Source organism: Nicotiana attenuata, chromosome 8 (assembly GCF_001879085.1).
Source record: "Nicotiana attenuata strain UT chromosome 8, NIATTr2, whole genome shotgun sequence".
Taxonomy (NCBI): Eukaryota; Viridiplantae; Streptophyta; class Magnoliopsida; order Solanales; family Solanaceae; genus Nicotiana; species Nicotiana attenuata.
Window position 1 is genome coordinate 13176297 of NC_031996.1, and position 23009 is coordinate 13199305.

Consider the following 23009-nt stretch of genomic DNA (forward strand, 5'->3'; position numbering starts at 1 on the left):
GTTGAAATCACCAACTGAAGTTAATGTACTCAAATTGTAGGCTGGCTGCTAAACCTGATGAATATATGTCTGCAACTTCATGCCTCATCTTCTTTGGTTCACACAAAAGAACTCCAACACTTATTCTTTCCTCTCAGACAGAATTCCTGCGACCAATTTACAAAACCAACATACTTTTAAGAAATCCCTTTATTCCCACCCAAGTTTAAACGGCTTGAGTTATAATCCATTTGTTGAAGAGCCCGAAATGATCCATCAAACTAGTGGCTCAAAACATATAAAAAAGTGCAACTCAACGGGTTAAAAATCAAATCTGAACATACATATAAAGCTCAAAGAATTTAAGCTAATAATTTCAAAAATACATAAAGCCTTGACATTCTTTCTTTTTTTTTCTTTCCAAAAAGAAAATATAGAAGGAAGAGAGGTTGAGTCATGTTAAGCAAGTCCGACTATGACCGCCTATTTGACCCATCTTAATCCAGTTGATTCAAACATTGTCTCTATCCTGAAATATCTATCGAATATGTATAAATTATTAATTTGGAACCTAGTAACTTAAACGAACTACAATACTGAACCCATAAGGTTCAAATTCTGGCTCCGCCTCTATCTTATCCCAATCCATTTTGATCCACAGAAATTTTGGCCGGGCTAGATCATTATTCGTTTATTGATTAGACCCTTTTTGACACGCTCAAGTTTGACCTCTGAGTTGAAAGCAATAAATCCAGTTAAGCTGGCATAACCACACTTAGATCCGCTTAATCATCATACTTAAACTGTATCTATTCATATCTTTGTAATTCCAAAACGAAGATTATTAGATTGACAAGTGACTGCATTTGGTGAGACCATTGGAGTTTCCCCTTCCATGTTCTGATTTTGTTTGGCTTCCATCTCTTTGTTTGTATGAATGTGATTATAAAAACAATAGATAAATGTAGAGCTGTCAATATGGGCTTTGCCCGTCGGGCCTAATAAAAATATGTATTTAAAATATATAAAATATAAAAATTATATTACACAAAAAATATCAGAAAGAGTATTCCAAGTTTAAAATTTATTAAGCTCATCATATTAAAAGATCAAAGTCCTAAAACGTTTATTAGTTTTAAAAATTTAATTATTTTTAATATTTAACTAACTAATTTTGCATACAAATTGTAGATGTAGATGAAAGTGAAGATGTTAAGACAACCTTCTCACAAGCGAATTCAAATGTGTTTGATGAAGATGATGTGTTGGATATCCTATAAGTGTCATGGACGTTCTTTTGAATAGTTTGTTTTGAGTTTTGACTTTTAGTGAATGAAATATAGTCTTGTCTTTTACTTTTTTTTAGTGTTTATTGATATATTGGAACAATATAAGTATTAAGTTTTGTGAAATTTTTAAAATAAGATTTTTTTAACTTTTAAATATTGATCTTTTTTTTAAGTTATAACTTGAAGAAAAAATATAAAATTATATTTTAAAAAATGATGGGCTGGCCCGTGGGGGCCCGCAGCCCACATAGGGCTAGGGTGGGCTGACCACTATAATGCCCATCAAAATGATGGGCTAGCCCAGCCCAGCCCATCAATTGCTAAAGGCCACGTGGGCTGGCCTGGGCTAGCCCGGCCCCGCCCATATTGACAGCTCTAGATAAATGCGACCTATAAAACGCAATCAGCAAATGCGAACTTATAAAATGTAATTACTACAAATGCTAATCATAAATAACATATATGTAATATCTAGTCAACACTGGTTTTGACCCATTGCCCGTCTCTGCTATATGGAGCTTTAGCTCATTCACTTCCACGAATTTGTGCCCTATTTAATCCATCTAGCACAATCTTTTTGGGTAAGAGTAAATTTTATTGATGCTTTTATCAATAGAGTAACTGTAATATCGAGTCAAAATCCCCAAGAAAAGGAGGAAAATTATGAAAGAAGATGATATTATGACACAAAGCCAACGCCAACTGTTTTTGTTGTTTTCTGCCATCATGAGTTGTTTTTCTCTCGTTACATAAGCCTCAACTTGAAGATTCAGTTTTGAGACAATGAAAAGTTAAATAAAGTTCGATAGAGAAATATATGTTCAAAATAAGGGTTGTCAAACATAAAATAATATGAAGCAGTATCACCTCGGAGTTAATTTTATCCATGGTCATTGAACTTTTTGGTTTGTTACCCAAAAGTCATTTTTTTTTGTTACGTAAAAATCATTTAACTTTGTGTTCATGACACAAAAGTCACTTTTCTTTCTTTTGTTACACAAAAATCATTTTACTTTGCTCTAGTTATCACAAAAGTCACATTTTTACTTGAAAAGTCTATTATATCCTTGATATTTTATAAACCTTCATATTTATGTGATACCTTCTATATTATATACTATATAATATATTTTTACCTATGTATTTTATTTATAAAAAAATAACTTAATATATTTTATTTTTTATTTTTATAATATATTCGTACATTTAACTTTTTTCTTAACGTTAATTTTCAAGATATATTAGTAGCGTTATTAAATTTGTCAGTAAATTTAATATATAATAATAGAGAAATAAATCGGCAAGTACATTTCTGTGAGAAAATTCGTAGGTAAACAAACAAAGAAAATGCGATAAAATCATATGTTAATCTGAAGGAAAATCCCTAGGTAACTTTACATGCAAATTTAGTTGGGGGTATTTTTTTGGGGATTTACTGGGCAATTCGTTATTTGGAAAATTACACTACTAGAAATTCAGGAAAAGCCGTCCAAAAATCCGACTAAAGTTGGTCGGTAATGGCCAATAACCGTCCAAAACGCGACCATTAACGTGTGGTCGGTATTTTGAAGGTCGAAAGGGCATATCGACCAAAGTTGGTTAGAAATTACCGACCAACTTTGGTCGATAATTAAATTCAAAAAAAAGAATTGCTGAAAAAAAGTTATTTTATAATGCTACTAATATATTTTTAAAATTAATGTTGAGAAAAAATTAAATATACGAATATATTATAAAAATAATAAATAAAATAATATTAAGTTATTTTATTTATAATTAAAATACATATGTAAAAATATATTATATAGTATATAATATAGAAGGTATTACATAAATATGAAGGTTTATATAAATAGGAAAAATGATTCACCCAAATATTGAATGATGTGGAAGATTCTTCCTCCTGACAACAAAGTGTGGCCAATAACTAAGAAAATGGACAATGCTTTCTTGGATCGTGTGAGTAGAAAGGTAGAATAATCAACAAAATCAATCACTGTGGAAAGATAAACTTTTGTATTTTCTCTTAAGAGTCAACTTCTTACAAGAGTTCTTCTCATAATGAATCTCACGTGCCTTTTTCCCTCTCTCTCCTCTTCTATTTATATGGGTTGTTCTCTAAAAAATCCTAAAAAAGTACAACAAAAAGAATATTCAAGGGAATATTCCTGTCGCTAGTTCCGAGACTACACTAGCCGTTGTTCCTACTCTTCGCTACTCGACCTCTGCTTTAACGACCCGCTCAGCGATTGCTCGTTGTTGGGTTTGATCGACCTCGGCCTGGCCACCCAAATCGAATCACAGTCTTCTCACTTAACGATCTTCCCACGCCTAATTTCCTAAGCCGAATTTTGACCCATACAGTTAGTCCCTTCGCTTGTCGAGGTCGCCTTCTGGTTGGCCTCGATGAGCGGACTTTACCAGTTGGCAACTTAGGAAAAAAATTTGGCGTGGTGAACGAGTAGAGGTGTCCGTAGCCGAAATAATGACGTGTCTCTCTGAGAGTCGTGGATCATGGGGTTGGTGCATGATGATGTCATGATGCATGCATCATCATTGTGCATCTTTCCGATGTGTTGCCTCGTTCCTCGAGCTCCTACGTTTCTATTCTAGGGCCACTGGCGGTTGCTTGCATTGATTCGAACGCCTCTGATGTCTATAAATAAAGAGGGGAAAACTTCTCAATGGAACTTTTGCATTCTCCGATTTCTTTAGCCCTGCACTCGCTTCCCTTTCTTCTTCTTGTGTTCTTGCTTCCTGCAACTGCAGCCGTTGCCACCCTTTCTTCTTTTCCGGTTCTACCGTATACATATTAGCGAAAAATGACTAACGTGGCCCCCAACACTAAGACGATCTCTGACCCTACTCCACTATCGGTGGCCATGCCTTCTAATGGCGGAGAATCAGCGGTTATGGAGGATGAGAGCTTCCCCATCGTGGAGGAGATCGTTCCTTGTAACCCTACTTCCAGGTCCGACTTCTCTAAGGAACCCGCCCATGACCCCGTGCCTGCAAAATCTGAGATGGAGGCGAAGCACCTTGCCGCCTTTAGGACCAAATATGGCATTCTTGCCCACGTTAACCTAGTTCCGGCTGGAGATGACGTGATTCAAGTTCACCGGCCTGGGTATTGTGCATTTTATGCCTACCCGTTCCAGATAAGCTATTCTCTTCCTCTTCCTCCGTTGGCGGAGGAGTTCTGCCGCTACTACAGCATCTGCCCGGCACAACTTTCTCCCTACCTTTACAAGGTCTTCCTTATGTTGGCGAAGTTTGCGGACTTGGCCGGCTGTTAAGTCTCTATCCGCCATCTACTGCATCTCTTCACGCCGAGCTTCCATAGGGGCACAATAATTCACCTTCGCCACCGCGGAACCAAGGGTTGGTGACGGGGATAAATGATAGGACGAACCGCCGGTTTTGGGCCCATTATTTCTTCATCAAAACCGAGCACGTGGTGACGAACCCTAGCGAATTTCCTGAACAATGGAATTTTGCTCGTAAGTGTCATTATTTGGAGTACGTTCTTTCCCTTCTCTTCCTGTTTCGTGACTTGTTATGTTGTTTTTTTGTAGCTGAGAGGCATCCCCTTTCTTTGATCGCCGATATCAGTGACTGAGTAGCCCGCGTCCTGCCTCACACCATAGGGATCCGTGACTGGGCGTCCTTCAACAAGAGGTGCAAGCTCAAGCCTTCGACCGGCAAGTTGGGTTTTGCCCTTATAACTATTTCGCTCTTGTCGTGGTGCATTTATTTCTTCCGCTTATGGTTTTCCTTTGATGCCAGGTCGGAGGACTTTTAAGAAGGCGAAGGCTTCTGTCCCCGCATTTTTCCATGCGGTTGCCTCGGCGGGATACAGTTCGTGTTGGCTGAGTCTGTGCGGAATACTTCTTCCCAGACTCCGATATTAAGCGAACCTGGTCGTCAGACGGCCATTCCATTAGCGGAGGTACCGGCCTGCCCGGTATTTCATTTAGTGGACGAATCTTCCCCCGACGAGGAGGAAACAACGCCATTGAAAAGGCAACGAGTAGAGGCTGTGGCCACACCTGAGCGGGCAGTAATTGTAGACGTGGAGGCGGCGTGCCCTTCAGTTGCAGGGACTGCACCCCCACCCGAGGTTGTCACAGAAGATAGGCCATTGGAGACGGTGGAGGCTGCTGCAGAAAGGGAAACATCAGAGGCAGCCGAGGTTGGCTCTTCGTCTACTGGTGGTAGAGGAAAAGCGGTCGTTGTGGAGGATGAAGGGTCCGGTTCTGACATCGACCCTGAGGAAGTGCGAACTTTCGAGGAGAGATTTACTCGAGTGGAAGTGAGGACCGAGGGATCCACTTGGAATATTGTCATCCCCGTGGATTTCAACTTGTTGGTCAACTCAAAGCGTGTGGTTCCGGCTTTGGCCCCCTATGCACGGACTTCGAGAAAAGGATCTTGCAGACGTTGAAGGATGCGGACCTGTCCCTAGGCATATCTGGGATGGTCCTGCGAGTAAGTTCTCTCTAGTGTTTTAATTTCTTCTTTCCTTTACGTTATTTGTTTTTGTAGACCCCTCTTCGTCTGTTTATCAGACTCTCATCCTGGAGATTGAGAGCGCCCGTCGGGAGGAGAAGAGCATGACTCTCTATAAGAGGATGGAGTCAAAATACAGAGAGTACCGTACCAAACACCGTGCCCTGGTCCGCATACTTGGTAAGGACGGTCAATTCCACCAAGTATGATGAGCTCATGAGGGTTATAGGCATGTGTAACGAGCTCGAAGAGACGTTAAGGACCAAAAATGATAAGCTCGAGGTGAGCAAGGGGGTCATGGCCGAGTGCGTCGACCTCCAAGCTCAGGTGACGTCCTTACGGGCCGAGCTTAAGCTGAGTGAAGCTAGAGCTAACGGCTTAAGGGATGAGTTTGCTGCCAAAGCTACAGAGTTGGAACGAATTGAGAGAGCCAGAACGGCCGCTGTGGCGGAGGCGGCGGCGCTAGCGGGCACCCTCCGCGTCTTCGAATCGGAGCGGGCTAGTGAAGCAGAGACTTCTGCACTTGAAGAGGCAAGGCTCGAAGAGCGGATAGGTGGACTAGAAGGAGAAGTCTTGGATTTGAGCGAGCAGATAGCCGTCCTCAAGGCCGAGAAAGCGCAGCAGCAGGCTTAGTCGTCTACCTCTCATGTTTCCACTTATCTCAACGTCCCACAAGATTTGTACGAGACCCCGGATGATCGTGTTAAGGCACGTGCAACTCGTGCCGCTTGCGGCTATGACCCCGGCACGCCTAGGATGGATGATGACGAAGAGGATTTGGACGGGCTTGAGCCAGATGCTTGGTATGACGACGAATAATCCAATGGAGAGGGCGTTGGTGGTGATGGCGATGTGGGAGCTGCGGCCGAATAGTGTGCTTGTCTCTGTACTTTTGTTCTTTTTTTTGTTTCTTTGTTTTTCGGGCACTTGTTTGGCCATTGTAAGATGACTTTTTGCAGTGATAATACTTTTCTTTTCTGCTCTTGAACTTCTTATTTTTCCCTTGAATGTTTTTTTAATTGACTACCTTGGTTGCGATTTCACTTAGGTCGACTGTGAGTCGAGCTGGTTCGAGGTTGGATGTCGGCTTGTGTTTTTACTCGAACAAAGTCGAAACATAAGTTTCCTCGAGCAAGGTCGAATTTTGGCTAGTAAATTGATTCAAGCGGGGTCGAATATTTATTTTAAATTGATTTGAACGAGGTCGAATGTGAGTCTATACGAATGAGGCTAAATATTTAACTCTGAGTGATTTGAACGAGGTCAAATGTTAATTAATTCGAACAAGATCGAATGTGAGTCGATTCGAGCGAGGTCGAATATTTGATTAATTCGAACGAGGTCGAATGTTAATTAATTCGAACAAGGTCGATTGTGAGTCGATTCGAGCGAGGTCGAATGTTTGACTTTTTGAGTGATTCGAACAAGGTCGAATGTTAATTAATTTGAACAAGGTCGATTGTGAGTCGATTTGAGTGATGTCAAATGTTTGACTCTTTGAGCTATTCGAACGAGGTCGATTGTTAGTTAATTTGAACAAGGTCGGTTGTGAGTCGATTCGAGCGAGGTCGAATGTTTGACTCTTTGAGTGATTCGGACGAGGTCGAATGTTGACTTTGAGATTGGCGTAATATATAAACTTGGCGGAGAAATGAGAAACTCATGAGTTTGCGTATTTCGCTTTGTTTGTACATTCATTGGAGAAGATTTACATGTTTTTCTATATTCATACATGCATTGGAGAAGCCTAGTCTATCTAGTCCCTTCATCGGCCGACCTGGAGAGGTTGTCGAGAGGTCGGGCGATGAACTGATACTTAACTTCGAGATGCCCTCTTCGTCGCCTCGTTAAAAACCTTCCCGAGAAAACCCAATTGGGACAAAACTCGGGCGAGGGAAAAAGAGTACGACTTGGAGGACATCTTGTTTTTTGAAGTTGAAGTATTTAAGGTGCGCGATGTTCCAATTGTTCGGTAGCACTTTTCCCTCCATTGTTTCTAGTTGGAACGACCCTTTGCTTGCTGCCGCCGTGATTTTGTATGGGCCATCCCAATTGGTCCCCAGTTTGCCTTCTCGTGGATCTTTGCTCTCCTGCGTCTTGGATTTGAGTACATAGTCCCCGACTTTGAGTGGCCTGACCTTGGCTTTTTGTTGTAGTATCGCTCTGCTTGTTGTTTTTGGGCCACCATTCTTATGTAAGCCATGTCTCTTCGTTCTTCGGCCTCATCGAGATCTTGCCTCCTGTTCTCGTCGTTGCTTGGCCTGCTTTCATTTGAATATCTTAGGCTTGGTCGACCTCAACTGGTATCATTGCATCAGTCCCATAGACTAGTGAGTATGGCGTTTCCCCTGTGCTCGTCTTTGGCGTGGTGCGATATGCCCACAACACTTCTGGAAGCATTTCTGGCCACAGTCCCTTGGCCTTTTCGAGTTTCTTTTTCATGATATTCAATATTATTTTGTTGGAGGATTCAACTTGGTCGTTGGCGGCGGGATGATATGGTGTGGAGAGTATTCTTTTGATGTGTCATTTTTCGAAGAACTCGGCGACCTTTTTCCCTATGAATTGAGGTCTATTATCACAACTGATTTCCTTGGGGATACCGAAACGACATACGATGTTCCGCCATATAAAGGCGATCACTTCTTGTTCGCGTATCTGAGCAAATGCACCTGCTTCCACCCATATAGAGAAATAGTCAGTCAAAACCAAAAGAAATCGCACATTACCTCGTCATGCGGGGGGTGGGCCGACGATATCCATTCCCTATTTGATAAAGGGCCAGGGCGACATGACTGAGTGGAGGTGCTCTCCAATTTGGTGGATCATGGGAGCGTACTTCTGGCATGGTTCACATTTTTTAACAAAATCGGCTGCTTCCTTTTTCATTGTAGGCCAATAGTAGCCTGCTCGTATGAGACATCTAACTAGTGCTCGATTGTCAGTGTGAGCCCCGCAGTGACCCTCGTGGACTTCTTCTAGGTCACGCCTTGTCTGGTTCGGTCCCAGACACTTTGCTAGAGGGCCACCAAATGTTCTCTTATACAGGTCGTTGTCGACGATGCTATACCTGGCTGCTTGCATTCGAAGCTTTTTGTCCTCTTTTTTGTCGTTTGAGAGCATGCCGTCCTGCAGGTAGGTGATGATACAATTGTGCCAGACCTAAGTAAGGTTAATAGTGCGTACCTCAATTTGGTCGATGGTTGAATAGAGGAGTGTGACCACATTTCTTTTCCGTTTATGCTTTTGGTAGCTGCTGCCAATTTGGCGAGGCTGTCTGCCTTGATGCTCCGCGTTCAAGGTATCTGGCTGAGCTGGCATTCATCGAACTCGGAAAGCAGCTTGCAGATCTCTGCCTGATATTTTTGTAGCCTTTGTTCTTTGATTTGGAAAGTCCCCGTGACTTGGTTGATGATGAGTTGTGAATCACATCGAAAAACAACCCGTCGTGCTCCGTATCTGAGGGCTAGTTTTAGTCCTGCAATCACGGCCTCATACTCGGCCTCACTGTTAGTCATATCAGGACACCGTATGGACTGATGAATTACTTCGCCTGTCGGGACTTCGAGTACGAGTCCTAGTCCATATCTTGACGCGTTGGAGGCGCCATCGGTGTATAGAACCCATAGGTTGTGTAACTTCGGGGAAGTACTATATGCTTCCCTTTCGGCCTCAGGCATTATTTTAGCGCTGAAGTCGGCGATGAAGTCGGCAAGTACTTGTGACTTTACCGCCGTTCGGGGATGATAGATTATATCGTGCTCGCTTAACTCGATGGCCCATTTAGCCAACCTACCCGACAGCTCGGGTTTATGTAGGATATTCCTCAGGGGAAAGGTCGTGACCACCGAGATGGGGTGGCATTGGAAATAAGGTCTAAGCTTTCGTGAAGCTACGACTAGAGCTAGGGCCAGCTTTTCGAGGTGAGGGTACCTCGTTTCGGCGTCGACCAAGGTTTTATTGATATAGTAGATTGGAGATTGCGTACCTTTGTTTTTGCGGACCGGGACTACGCTCACTACAACATCGCACACGGCTAGGTAGATTAGAAGGCGCTCTCCAAGTTCTGGCTTAGCAAGCAGCAGCGATGAGGATAAGTATGCCTTTAACTCCTTGAGGGCGTTGACGCACTCGGATTCCATTGGAGTCCATTGTCCTTCTTGAGTATGCCGAAGAATTTATGGCATCTATCGGAGGATAGAGAGATAAACCTCGATAGTGCGGCTATGCGGCCGGTCAGCTTTTGCACCTGCTTCTTGCTGGTCAAGTTTTCTGGTATTCCTTCTATAGCCTTGATTTGGTCGGGGTAAACCTCAATGCCTCTCTGCGACACTAGAAAACCGAGGAATTTTCTGAAGTTACGCCGAAAGAGCATTTCTCGGGATTCAACTTCATGCCGGACCGCCTAAGTATGTCGAAGGCCTCCCTCAAATGGTCGATGTGGTCTTACTTTCTTTTTGACTTGACCAACATGTATTCTATATATACTTCCATCGTTCTAGAGCTGCTCTTTGAACATTTTGGTTACTAGCCTTTGATAGGTTGCCCCTGCGTTTTTCAGTCCGAACGGCGAAACTCTGTAGCAGTACGTCCCTTAATGGGTGATGAAGGTAGTTTTTTCCTGATCCTCTTCCTCTATGAGGATTTGGTTGTAACCTGAGTAGGCGACCAAGAAACTTAACAGCTCGTATCCTGCTGTCGCATCGATGAGCTGATCAATGTGAGGCAACGGGAATGAATCTTTTGGGCAGGCTTTGTTCAGATCTGTGAAGTCTACACACATCCATTTCCCGTTTTTCTTTTTCACCATGACCACGTTAGCGACCCATTGGGGGTACTTTGACTCCCTGATGGAGCCGTTTGCGAGTAGTTTTTCCACCTCCTGGCGGACGACATCATTTATTGCGGCATTGAATTTTCTTCTAACTTGCCGTACCGGCGTGTAGAGTGGGTCGACGTTCATCTTGTGAGTTGCTATTTCCTTCAGGATGCCTGGCATATCTGCATGGGAGAAGGCAAACAAGCCTGCATTGTTAGTTCAAAATTTATGGAATTTACCTGGTTCTTGAAGTTTATGGCCGATATTGGCTTTTTTATTGTGATCGCTTTTATCCAGCTGAACGGGATTGAGGTCTTCCACAGTTGATCCCATGGCTTCTACGACGTCGGGGTCTTTGATGACATCATTTCGTTCGTCATCAGCTAACCTCGACCTCTCTGATTACTATGCCTCTGTGCTTTTGTTTTTCAATTGTTGGATGTACGTGCAGTCTTGGGCGATGCGGTAGCATTCTCGGGCTGTGGGCTGCTCGCCGCGAATGCTGAACACTCCCCATGGAGTGGGAAGTTTGATGACTTGATCTAGGCTGGACGGGATGGCCCTCATGGCATGTATCCAAGGCCGTCTTATGATGGCATTGTACGCCGTGTCTTGATTCATGATGTGGAACGTTGTTTCCAGGGTGATACCACCGGCCAAAACGGGCAATGTGATTTCTCCAGAGATCCGCTCAACTGCATTGTTAAAACCTGTTAGCGTGATGCAGCGTGGTACTACCTCATCCTCGAGCTTCATTTGTGCGAGGACTCGAGGGTGGATAATACATGTGCCGCTTCCGTCATCTACCATAATCTGTTTTACATTGGTATCTGAAATTCGTAAAGTAATAACAAGAGCATCATAGTGAGGAAAAATCAAATCGTGGGTATCCGACTCATCGAAGATGATACTTTCTTCGAGGTCGTCATACCGTTCATGGGTGATCGACCGCTTTAACTTGTGGGTGGTCGTGAATTTCACGTAGTTGATTGTTGCGTTGTTGCCTTAGCTGATGATCATCTGGATGGTACGGGTTGGGGAGGCCGGTTTTGGGGGACCTTAATGTTGTTCTCGTCCGCGAGCGGCGTTCGCTCTTCCTCGGTCACTCATCAGTTCTCTCAAATGCCCCTGGTTGAGCATGTTTACTACCTCCTATCTCAAGGTGATGCAGTCCTCGGTCTTATGGCCTCGCTTCTGATGGAATTCACAGAGGGCGTTTGACTTTCTGGTGTTTGGGTCGTACTTCATCTTTTGTGGCCATTTCACCTTAGGGCCGAGCTTCTCTAGAGCGTAGACTATCTCTGAAGGAGAAACACAGAAGTTATGAGCAGATAACAGTGGAGGCATACCTCTTTTGTTTCGGTGAGTCCCTGTTTGTGGCATGGGTGAGCCGTCACTGTGGGCGGGGGGGGGGGGGTGCTACAGTGGCCGTTCTAGTGTACGGTTGGTGTCTTTCGCGATTGAGCTGCGGACTTGCATGATCCCTTTTGTTGTCATTTCTACGGTCTTTTCTCGACTCCATCTGGACTGACGTCAACCGCTGGGTTGGCCCGTTAAGGTCATCCTCGTTTGCTCTCACCTCGGCACAATTTCCCAAGTGGTGGGAGGGTACTTCATAAGTCTGTTCAACAGCTTTTTGGTCGCCCTCGACCCGCTCCTGTTCAGCCCGTTTTGGAAAGATGCTATTGCCATCCCCTCTGATACATTTGGAAGGGTCATTCTCACTCTGTTGAACCAGGCGAGGAAGTCCCTGAGTCCTTTGCGAGGTGACTCTCTAATGGCGAATATGTCATTCACCTGGCTTCCGCTTTCTTGGCCCCTGCATGGGCAGTGACGAACTTGTCGGCCATTTCTTCAAATATCTCTATGGATCGTGCGGGCTGTTGCGAGTACCATGTTAATGCTCCCCCGGTTAGGGTTTCACCAAACTTTTTCAGCAATATCGATGGTACCTGCTCTTTAGCGAGGTCGTTGCCTTTCACTGCGGTGACGTAGTGGATGATGTGATCCTCAGGGTTCGTTGTACCATTGTATATCTTCAAGTATGGTGGCATCTCGAATGTTTTGGGTATAGCATGTGGTGCGGCCTCGTCGCTATACGGTTGTTCCACAAACCGGCCGGCGTCCCGCTTTGGTAGGAGTTTTGGGGCGCCCGATATCTTATCTACCCTTTCTTGATGCCTCTCATTTGGTCGCGGAGTTCTTTGTTCTCGTTCTCCATCTCCTCCATTTTTCTTAGGATAGCAGCGTTGGCGTCATTAACTGCATCATTAACAGAGTGAGTGATAGGCGGGGTGTGTTGCTCATTGGTTGTTGTTGCGATGTCGACTCGCACACCCTCTCTGCTCACCCTCTGAGCGGGTTTGTCGAGTATACTGCTCAGTGTATTCGTTAGCCATGCTTCTAGTAGTTTTTTCACTGCTGGTGGTGCTTCTTTTGTCGTGGACGTAGAGGCTCCCTTTCCATGCGAAACGGTAACGCTGCCATGAGGGGGGAGGGGGGGTGAATCACTTCGCCTAGGTGAAGCGCTTGGTGTCACGTTCTCCTCGTCTTCTCCGTGAGTTTCATTGATGGCGCTTAGGAGATTAGTAGTAAGGCCTGCCAGTGCTTTTAATCTTTCTTCTCCATTTCCTGCCAATAAGTAAGAAAATGGACAATGCTTTCTTGGATCGTGTGAGTAGAAAGATAGAATAATCAACAAAATCAATCACCGTTGAAAGGTAAACTTTTGTATTTTCTCTTAAGAGTCAGCTTCTTACAAGATTTCTTCTCATAATGAATCTCACGTGCCTTTTTCCCTTTCTCCCCTCTTCTATTTATATGGGATGTTCTCTAAAAAACCCTAAAAAGTACAACAAAGAGAATATTCAAGGGAATATTCCTGTCGCTAGTTCCGAGACTACACTAGCCGTTGTTCCTACTCTTCGCTACTCGACCTCGGCTTTAACGACTCGCTCAGCAATTGCTTGTTGTTGGGCTTTGATCGACCTCGGCCTGGCCACCCAAATCGAACCACAGTCTTCTCACTTAACGATCTTCCCACGCCTAATTTCCTAAGCCGGATTTTGACCCATACAATACTCCCATTTTTATTTATATGACACAAACTTCTTTTGTTATCCATTCCAAAAAGAATGTCACTTATTATATTTGAAAATAATTTAACTTTAAACTTTTCACTTTTAATGGGAAGCTTTTATATATACACAAATTATATAGCCCCACAAATATTTTATCTTTTATTCTTTAAAATCACAAGTTTTAAAAGTACTCTTTCTTAAATTTTCTACTGTGTTAAAGTGTATCATATAGTAATATGAAACAAAGGGGTAATAAAAACTGCACTTCAAAATGCTGCACCAGACTCTATTAATATATTAAAAATAACAATAACAACAACAACAACAACAACAACAACAACAATCCAGTATAATCCCAGAGGTGAGATCTGGAGAGGATAGTGTGTACGCAGACCTTACCCCTGCCCTGGTGGAGTAGAGTGGCTATTTCCAATAGACCATCGGCTCAAACAGACGAAAAGAGACAATAGATCACTAACAATAATAGAGGCTAGAGAGATAATACCAGCAACCTAAGAACCAGAAAAATAGATGGAAAAAGCAATATCAATAACCAGTAACAACGACAATGTACTAGAAAACGGAGTGGAAAAATAGTATGAACCCAACATGAACCACTAGCACTCTAAGACAAGACACTATTAGACTATCCTTACACGAAGTACGGAGTAAGAAACCTTCAACTACCTCCTAACCTTCAACCTTAATGGCCGGTCCCCACACCTTACTATCAAGGGCAATGTCTTCGGAAAGCTGAAGTCGCGCCATGTCCTGCCCGATCACCTCTCCCCAATACTTCTTAGGTCGTCTTCTACCTCTTCTCATACCCGCTAAAGCTAATCACCCACACCTCCTTAGCGGGGCATCTAGGCTTTTTCTCTAAACGTGCCCGAACCATCTAAGCATTGCTTCCCGCATTTTGTCTTTCAGGAGGGCCATGCCCACCTTCACCCGAATATCTTCATTCCTAATCTTATCCAACCTAGTGTGCCCGTACATCCATCTCAACATCCTCATTTTTGCTACTTTCATCTTTTGGATATGGGAATTCTTGACTTGCCAACACTTTATCCCATACAACATGGCAAGTCTAACCACCGCTCTATAGAACTTACCTTTAAGTTTCGGTGCACATTCTTGTCACAAAAGACGCCAGATGCTAACCTCTATTACATCCACCCCCGCCCCTATACGGTGCGTGATATCCTCGTTAATCTCCCCATGCCCCTGAATACTGACTCATGATGCTTGAAACTTTCTCTCTTGGGATGACTTGTGAGTCAAGCCTCATGTCCATGTCCGCTTCTCCTGTCACGTCGCTGAACTTGTATTCTGTCTTAGTTCTACTTAACTTAAAACCCTTAGACTCAAGGGTTTGTCTCCTAACCTACAACCTTTCGTTAACACCGCCTCACGTCTCATTAATCAGAACTATATCATCAGCGGATAACATACATCATGGCACTTCCCCTTGAATATGGTGTCTCAATGGATCCACCACCGGGGCAAATAATAACGAATCCTTGGTGTAACCCCATAACAATCAAAAAATGTTCTAGGTCTCCTCCCACTGTCCTAACTCGAGTCTTAGCTCCATCATACATGTCCTTAATCACCCTAATGTATGCTACCGGAACACCTTTTACCACAAGTATCTCCAAAGAACCTCCCTAGGAACCCTGTCATACGTTTTCTCTAGGTCAATAAACACCATGTTATATACGTTTTCTCTAGGTCAATAAACACCATGTTAAGGATTAAAATCTGCATTACAATGTACCCAAGAGACTATTCTGAACCTATCCCTAACATTAGGGATAACTTTTGTCAATTTCTCGAATTCGGTAATAACGAAAAGATGGAATTAGTATTGTCATGCCCTGGATAACAAACACGTTGCCGTTACAAAAAGTGTCAGTTCCCACTTCCCACTGTAGTCAGAGAGAGCCGCTGTAGCAAATTATTGGACTTTAAGTACTGAGCTAAAACCCCTTCAAAAACCCACACGATTCCAAAAACGGCTGCATATATAACTGAGAAGACAGCAAATAATTGAGTGAGAAAAAAGAATGGATCCGGGAAGTTCCGGGTACAAGGATTATGTAGCGGGTCTAATGGCCGGTATTGCTATGGTTATTACTGGTCACCCTTTTGATACTGTCAAGGTAAATTCCTCTACAGAAACATCCATTTGCATTACTGAATTGATTTATGCAATTGTAATTTAACCCTTTTCTTTCATTATTATTGTTCATCGTGTAGAATTTTGGACAAATAATGCTCCTGGTTTCTTATGTGTTCTTAGATGAATGGCTAGAACTAGATGCAGCACAATTTTGAGACTTCTGTATTTTTTTTGTTTTTTGCCGTTAGATGTAGTTAACACAATAAACCACATGTTTCCCCGGGATTAGTTAGAGAACTTCTAATACCTTCTTATTAGTATTTGCATAATATTGGTATGAGATGAATTTAAATAGAGTAACATGGTGAGTGAGGATTCATATAGTCGATTGTATTATGCAGTGAGATGAGTTTAAATAGAGTAACGTCGATTCATATAGTTGATTGTCACAATTGCTTTGTCTTACTTTGCTCATCATCGCTATTGAAAAGTCTTAAGTAAAAGTTTTAGGAAATTGGGTAAACTATTGTCTTTGAAGCACATTATAATGTCACTAGAGGCGGATCTAGGAACTTTAAAGGCTCGAGTTCAAAATTCTACCATTGCACATTTGATTTTGGTTCGAAATCTATTACTTATACTTTAGTGGATTTCTTAACATATATACAGGGTCTGACCCAGAGCTACTAGGTTAGGTTCGAATGAACCTAGTAGTTGTACACTACATCTGCCCCTCCTGAATGTCAGCTTTATGTTTAGGGAAGATCTTAATAGTATCATATACTATATACTTGTGCAGGCGTTAGAGGTTCTTGTAACCAGAGGCGGACCTATGCATGTAGAAGAAGGGTCACCCGACCCCGTTAACTTCGGCAAAAATCTGAATATATAAGTGTACATATGTCGAAAATGGTCATATATTTTGCTTGGAACTCATAAGATTAAAAGTAAGATGAGGCACTGGTTGAGCACTTCGGTCATGTGTCCCCGCCACCTTCAAATCCTGGGTCCGCTCTGCTTGTAACTTTTTCTGGGTCTGCCTATTGAATTAAGTGAAATGTATTTGTCAGGTGAAGCTCCAGAAACACAATACAGAAGCACGGGGAATAAAGTACAATAATGGATTGCATTGTGCTGCTAGAATATTACAAACTGAAGGAGTATGCATCTCAACTTCTTCCTAAATCCAACTTTGAGCTTTACCTGTTCTGTTTATTGGAATGTTGTTTAGTTGGTGGAACGTGTAATCTCTTTACTTAAATGCTTTTCTGATGTTGAAAGATCCTATTATTTTCAATTTATCCGCATTTTTCGATAAGCCTTGTCTTCTGTATACTAAATGTGATAAATTTATACATGCGCTATTTATATTTATGAGCATGTTCATGCGTGTCTGATCTTATTGTGTATTCCGTTGAAGATCTGTCTAAAGTTTCTGGTTACTGAAGTAGAACGTAAACAGATCTGAGGAAACGGAGCTCACTAGAGGCTCTTTTGCATAAATGCCAAGTTGTGCCGCCTTGACCGTTTATCAAGTAAAATTGCCACCAAATCCTGTTTCTTTTTTATACAAGAACCTATTTTCTGTTTCTTCAAATAAATTGAGATAATATCTTTTACCTATAAGCCTTATCTTATATCCTATTTTATTGAGTACACCAGAAAAAGTCGATTTTGTTGTCTATGCTGCAATTATCTTTTTTTTTCTTTTGTTCTTTTTTATTCTTGTGTGGCACAGGATTCAGGGCTCTGAAGGACCTGGGCTGATAAAAAATTTCTGTGGCAGGTTAAGGGGCTCTATCGAGGAGCTACATCTTCGTTCATTGGCATGGCCTTTGAGAGCTCACTTGTATTTGGTATTTACTCCCAAACAAAACTACTGCTGCAGGTTTGTTCAACATTCATCCAGCGATGATTTTGCTGTGTCTTTCAATTCGAAGATTGTCAGTTATATGTTGAAAGCCAACTACTCTTAGAACCGTTAACTTGTATCTTGGAAGTTTGGCGATTTTGTGACAACATCTCAGTAGTTTGTTATTAATGACGAACATTTGGTGTTTACTTTAAAGGGTGGACCAGATGGAGGTAAGCCCCAACCTCGTGCAATAGTTCCTTCAGCTGCCTTTGGAGGAGCTATTATCAGCTTCATTCTATGCCCATCAGAACTGGTGAAGGTAAGTGATGTGAGAGTTAATAACATCCTGCTGTAGAATTACTTGGAAAGTGTCATCCTTGTTATATCCGTGATTTTCAGTGTAGGATGCAAGTTCAAGGTGCTGATTCTGTGGTACCAAGCTCCAGTAGATATAGTGGTCCACTTGAGTGTGCTGTTAAAACTGTAAAAAGTGAAGGGGTGAGAAATTTATTGATCGATGCAAATTTGGCTTCTGGTGTGCGTTTAAGCTGACAAACAACCTCTCCAGATCACAGGCATATTTCGAGGAGGCTTCACGACTTTATTAAGAGAATCTTTGGGAAACGCTGTCTTCTTTACTACATATGAATATGTTCGTTATCACTTGCATCTACGACTGAAAGGTGCTTCCTCTGAGTCAAGCCACTTGGTTGATGTTGGAGTTGGAATAATGAGTGGTGGTCTCGGTGGTATAGCAGTGAGTATTCTTGGTTGGAATTACCACATTCTTTATGACTTCTCCTTGTAACTTTACTTGATTAGTCTACCTCTTGTCCTTGTTATGTTCTGTACTGTTTGTAAACTTTCCATGTGATGCTCTATCCTCAATTAATTTGTGCATCTGCCCTTTCCAGTGTTGGTCAGCAGTTCTGCCGTTGGATGTAGCAAAAACTATAATTCAGACTACCCCAGAGAAAAACCATACGAGAAATCCGTTTCTCATTTTAAAATCGGTAATTACCATATTCTCTTGTATTTTGGAACTTGAAATTTACTACACGAAATGCCTGATTCAGTTTATTATTGTAGATTTATGGGAGATCCGGTCTTAGAGGATGCTATACGGGTCTAGGTCCTACAATTGTGAGAGCTTTTCCTGCTAATGCAGCTGCAATTGTCGCATGGGAGCTGTCTGCCAAATTGTTGGGAATCAAGCGTGATTTGAACTAGTAAGAAATCCTGATTGCTGCCAATACTATTCTGGTTGCCTGCTGGCTTAAAGCTTTAGAGGCTCGTGGCAAGATTACTCCATGATTCTTTTGATGTGCCCTCACCGTCACACTACTAATTTGGCACAAGCACGTTATATTTTAATGAGATAATCCGAGCATCTTTAATAGCTTTGTGGTTCTCTCACGTTCTTTTTTTTTCTTTTATCTAAAGGACCCAAGGTAGTATCGTAGCTTGATTGATGTGGCTGGTTATTGGTCAAAAAGTTAATTGAAGTTGGAGTGTTCTTCTTAAGCTTTATTGCACAACATTATTAGCTTCAATATTGGTGATATATTCTATGATAAACGGTTTTGCATACTCCAATCTGCTTCAGTTCAGTCGAATACTAACTATATGCCTAAATTGAACAGGTCAGTTCTACCTGTTTCTCACACAAAGTTTATAATTTTTGTGATGCTCATTGAGTGCTGTCTTGTTGCTTGAGGTGGGAAACATTTTTAAACTAGACTCAAGCTCTGTGAGAGTGATGATAATTCGAAAAAAATAAAGAAACTTTGTAAGTGTGAGATGGCATGTCAAGAGGGAAGTTTTCAAGCAGCATCCATATGTAAACAGCATAATTATATTTTAAGTCTACGAACTATCGAAGTACTAACAGACAAAGTTAATGACACACACTTTCATACTCCTTTGCTTTCAAGCGAAATGAAATTACTACTCAATGCATACCTTACATGATAATTTTTGTTAAGAAGGAAAGTTGGCTAGTGACAGAAGAGAGCGAGCACGGTAAAACCGTGATTATATTTTTCAGTGGGGGTTTATCTTTCCATTAGTCCGCAAGTAGGCGGTTTCTCTGCCATTGGACTGATGCCCCTTTTAACTTGACCCTTCTCCAGGAGAATCACATGAACTTTTACGACGCCGTTCGTTGTGGCCGGCCAAACGTCTCCTGCAACTCCTTTTTGCTTCATCGAACTCCCCCAACTGATGAAACCTGTGAATTATAAATTAATGATATAAAATAAATGAAATTTCGCAGGAATAGTTCCGAGAGGACACAAGAGAACCAAGATACAACATCCTTGCAACAAAATAGAAAAAGAAAAAAAAACAAAGATCTGGTTGGTTCCTTTTCTAGTCGTTAGGGAAATGACTCTAGAAAGAAAAAGCTTTACCCTTGCTTATTTCTTTGTCTCACTGTTGGTTCTTGCTCAGTTTTTATGTTTCAGTTTTCAGACTATGGTGAGTTTGCAGTACTTAATTTTTACCGGTGCAACTTAAAAGCAGCTGATTAAAAGATCAGTAAAATCCGTGCGGTGCTTTCATCATTGATGAGAGACTACAGATTCTTATAGGAAATGAGTGTATCTTCTTTAGCATGCCCTAATATTAGTTGAATCAAGCGTACCTCCTGCTTTTGGAATAAAAATTTGGTGACAAGAATAAGCCCTGTTTGAGAGTAGAGAAATTATTTGTTCTCCATAGTGGTAATATTTTGTCTGTCTTCATAGGAAATGAAGGTACCTTCTGAGAATACCCCAGTATCAGATGCAATCAGTCTTACCTAGGAGGTTCAGATATTTATCCTGTCAGTATCTTCGGTCCAGATTTCCTGCCTGACGAATAAAGGCAGGGAACGACAACGAATCCCCATTTTGAGACTCGACGAACAGATTGTTCTTCATGCTAGTGTTATTGATTAAGAATGCCCTTACCTTTGAATTTAAAGCAGCACTGAGCACAACAAAATTCATATAGAAGAAATTACCGTTATAATAGTTGTTTGATTTGGCTTTGGCTCCATGCTATGTGAATCTGAAGGCTATCTACTCTGTAGATTCAATGAGCTTTTCATGAAGAATATATTGTTATTTTAACAGCACAAATACACGGATATTAGTGGATTTTCTTTTCACTCAGAACTATGCTTCTTAAATAAAATGATATCCCTGAAGCGTAACATGTGAGGAGGATTATCAGCCTTGCAACTTTGTGCCACTCTGGTTTTGTTCTTGTTGTAGGTAATGATCTTTGATATAGATGCATTAGGGCTTTAGCTAAAGTTATCCTGTTTTGTGGTCATCGGCTAATTGAAATGCTTGTTTGTGTGCCTAGTGGCTGTGTGTGTTCTAAGCTATGCATATAACTGCATTTTAATGTTATCATAAGACAACACAAAGACACATACAAACTAGAAATGCATAGAATTTAACTTTTTTACACTGTCTGTTTAATTTAACCTGTTGTAGCAAATTGCCTACCTTATTTTCCAAGTGTATGGGCAGTTCCTTGTAATTACCTTTTAGGTGATGTCATCGGTGTATAGAAGTTAAACTCAAATGCATATTGAAAGATTTAAAGTTGTGAACCTGCTGCATTGCTGACAGAACCGCTGTCGGAGTCCGCCAATAAGTACTGCCGGAGCCTTTGCATGAAATTCACAGACCTTGTGGCGGCGATGGTATGCCTTGGCATATGCCATATCTGCAGTGCAGTCCTCAATTTGACAGGAAGGCAGCTTTGAACCCTCTCCGCCAGGTACCTTCCTTCCCGAGCGAGTCAAGACCCTCTTCCTTTTGTTGTCCTCTACAACATCTTCGTCTTCCTCGTCATCCTCCTCTTCCGTCATGCTTCTCTTCTCTTCCCATTTGCTAGTTTCCATCTCTTTGAGGAGGAAAAAAAACTAGTTGGGAAAAACTAGAGAGGAGCACAAGAATGTGAGAAGATGAATAAAGTGACGCTTAAATAAAGGTGAAAGAGAAGGGAAAGAATATGTGAGGACCACAAAGTTCCATACCTTTCTGCTTCTATGTGAAGTCTGGTAAGTGGAGAACAGGATTTGGATTAAAGATGAGCTAAAGATAGTACAATTTGATAGGTTTCTCGTACATAATGGGGAAAGTTTATGTTGACAGATGAAGCTACTTTTATTGGCCTCAAACTTACAACAAGGACTTCGACTTTAACGTGACCTAGCATTATTGCATGAGAGAGAAGAACGTGACAATCCATAACATTAACATAGTACAAGGAATATGAAGATCATTTATCATGACTTTTGCTTCTATTTGTTTTTATGTCACCTATTGAATTTACTCCTTGTTACCTCAGTACTTTTTTTATTGAGGGAGATAATTTGTTGGACAGCCAGCAAACCTAGGGGCGCAGGCAGGATTCGAGACAAAGGGATTCAAAAAGCACTCAGTACTAAAAAAAACAGGAATTAGCTACGGATTCGAGACAAAATTCAAAAGCACTCACTACTAAAAAACAGGAATTAAGGACGGATATATTCTATAGCTAAAAAGAAAAAATTCGTCGCTAAACCTATTTAGCGATGGGTTATCAAGAAATATTGTTAGCTACGAGCGAAGTTAAACTAATTCTAATTTTTTCTTTTGTAGTGACTAAATGTCACAGTTAAGAGTGGAACCTATGATCCAAGTATTTTTTGAATCCTTGTTGCTACTATACTATGCAAGTTTTCATTTCGTAATTAAGATTCAACGATCAATATATGTATACATAAAAAAAATTTAACTATAAAATTTTCTAGCAAAGGGAATTCAATTTACCACTCTTGACCAATGTCTCCGCAGCTGCAGAACTCTCATTTGGTATTGTAATTGTTAGATTTGGAATTCAATTGACCACCTTTGGCCAATGCGGCTCCGCTGCTGCAAAAATCTTTTCTGGTATTGTAAACGTTAGATTTTGCTTCAAATGATTAATTGGATTGCCATTTATGTCGAGCAAATTCTTTCTCAACTTATTTTTTGGCAAGAATATGGAGGAAAAGTTCAAGGGATAGTGCTCGTTCATTTATTTTTTCCAGTAGTTCTTCACCCCCTCCCAGTAGTTCTTCACTCGTAGTGTTTGATAGAAAAATTGAACGTGGGGCAAAATAAACTTTTCTCTAACTCTGAAGGGGACTAATAGCTTGTTAGGCCAAGTTTTTTTTTGGGCCAAAAATGCTCTTTTTGGCCGAAAGCACTTTTGGCCAAAAATTGAGGTGTTTGGCCAAGCTTTTGGAAGGAAAAAATGTGCTTTTGAGGAGAACTAGAAGCAGTTTTTGAGAAGCAGAAAAAAGTAGTTTTTCTCCAAAAGCACTTTTCTG

At 41.6% G+C, this 23009-nt stretch overlaps 2 protein-coding genes across 4 annotated transcripts; one reads left to right on the forward strand and one right to left on the reverse strand.

Annotated features, from left to right (window-relative positions):
* Nucleotides 15529-22385, forward strand: LOC109230943 (mitochondrial arginine transporter BAC1). 2 transcript variants are annotated; one of them, XM_019396436.1, is made up of 9 exons: nucleotides 15529-15841; nucleotides 16872-16961; nucleotides 17588-17689; nucleotides 17871-17975; nucleotides 18056-18154; nucleotides 18225-18413; nucleotides 18571-18669; nucleotides 18746-18885; nucleotides 22040-22385. In XM_019396436.1, exons 1-9 carry the CDS (start codon nucleotides 15746-15748, stop codon nucleotides 22050-22052), a joined length of 933 nt encoding a protein of 310 aa, XP_019251981.1. In that variant the 5' UTR covers nucleotides 15529-15745; the 3' UTR covers nucleotides 22053-22385. The 2 variants fall into 2 exon arrangements, with proteins under 2 accessions (XP_019251981.1, XP_019251982.1); XM_019396437.1 differs by lacking the exon at nucleotides 22040-22385 and having other exon boundaries at nucleotides 15530-15841; nucleotides 18746-19249.
* On the reverse strand, nucleotides 19465-21917 carry LOC109230944 (squamosa promoter-binding protein 1-like). 2 transcript variants are annotated; one of them, XM_019396439.1, is made up of 3 exons: nucleotides 21690-21917; nucleotides 21262-21589; nucleotides 19465-19886 (listed from the first exon to the last, which is right to left on the reverse strand). In XM_019396439.1, exons 2-3 carry the CDS (start codon nucleotides 21552-21554, stop codon nucleotides 19769-19771), a joined length of 411 nt encoding a protein of 136 aa, XP_019251984.1. In that variant the 5' UTR covers nucleotides 21555-21589; nucleotides 21690-21917; the 3' UTR covers nucleotides 19465-19768. The 2 variants fall into 2 exon arrangements, with proteins under 2 accessions (XP_019251984.1, XP_019251983.1); XM_019396438.1 differs by lacking the exon at nucleotides 21690-21917 and having other exon boundaries at nucleotides 21262-21682.

Coding starts and splice junctions, on each gene's coding strand:
- LOC109230944 (XM_019396439.1), bottom strand. CDS start 21,554: ATGGAAACTAGCAAATGGGAAGAGAAGAGAAGCATGACGGAAGAGGAG. Junction 19,887..21,261: donor TTCTGTCAGCAATGCAGCAG/GTTCACAACTTT, acceptor TATAATTCACAG/GTTTCATCAGTTGGGGGAGT.
- LOC109230943 (XM_019396436.1), top strand. CDS start 15,746: ATGGATCCGGGAAGTTCCGGGTACAAGGATTATGTAGCGGGTCTAATG. Junction 16,962..17,587: donor GAATATTACAAACTGAAGGA/GTATGCATCTCA, acceptor TTTCTGTGGCAG/GTTAAGGGGCTCTATCGAGG. Junction 18,670..18,745: donor CGTTTCTCATTTTAAAATCG/GTAATTACCATA, acceptor TTATTATTGTAG/ATTTATGGGAGATCCGGTCT.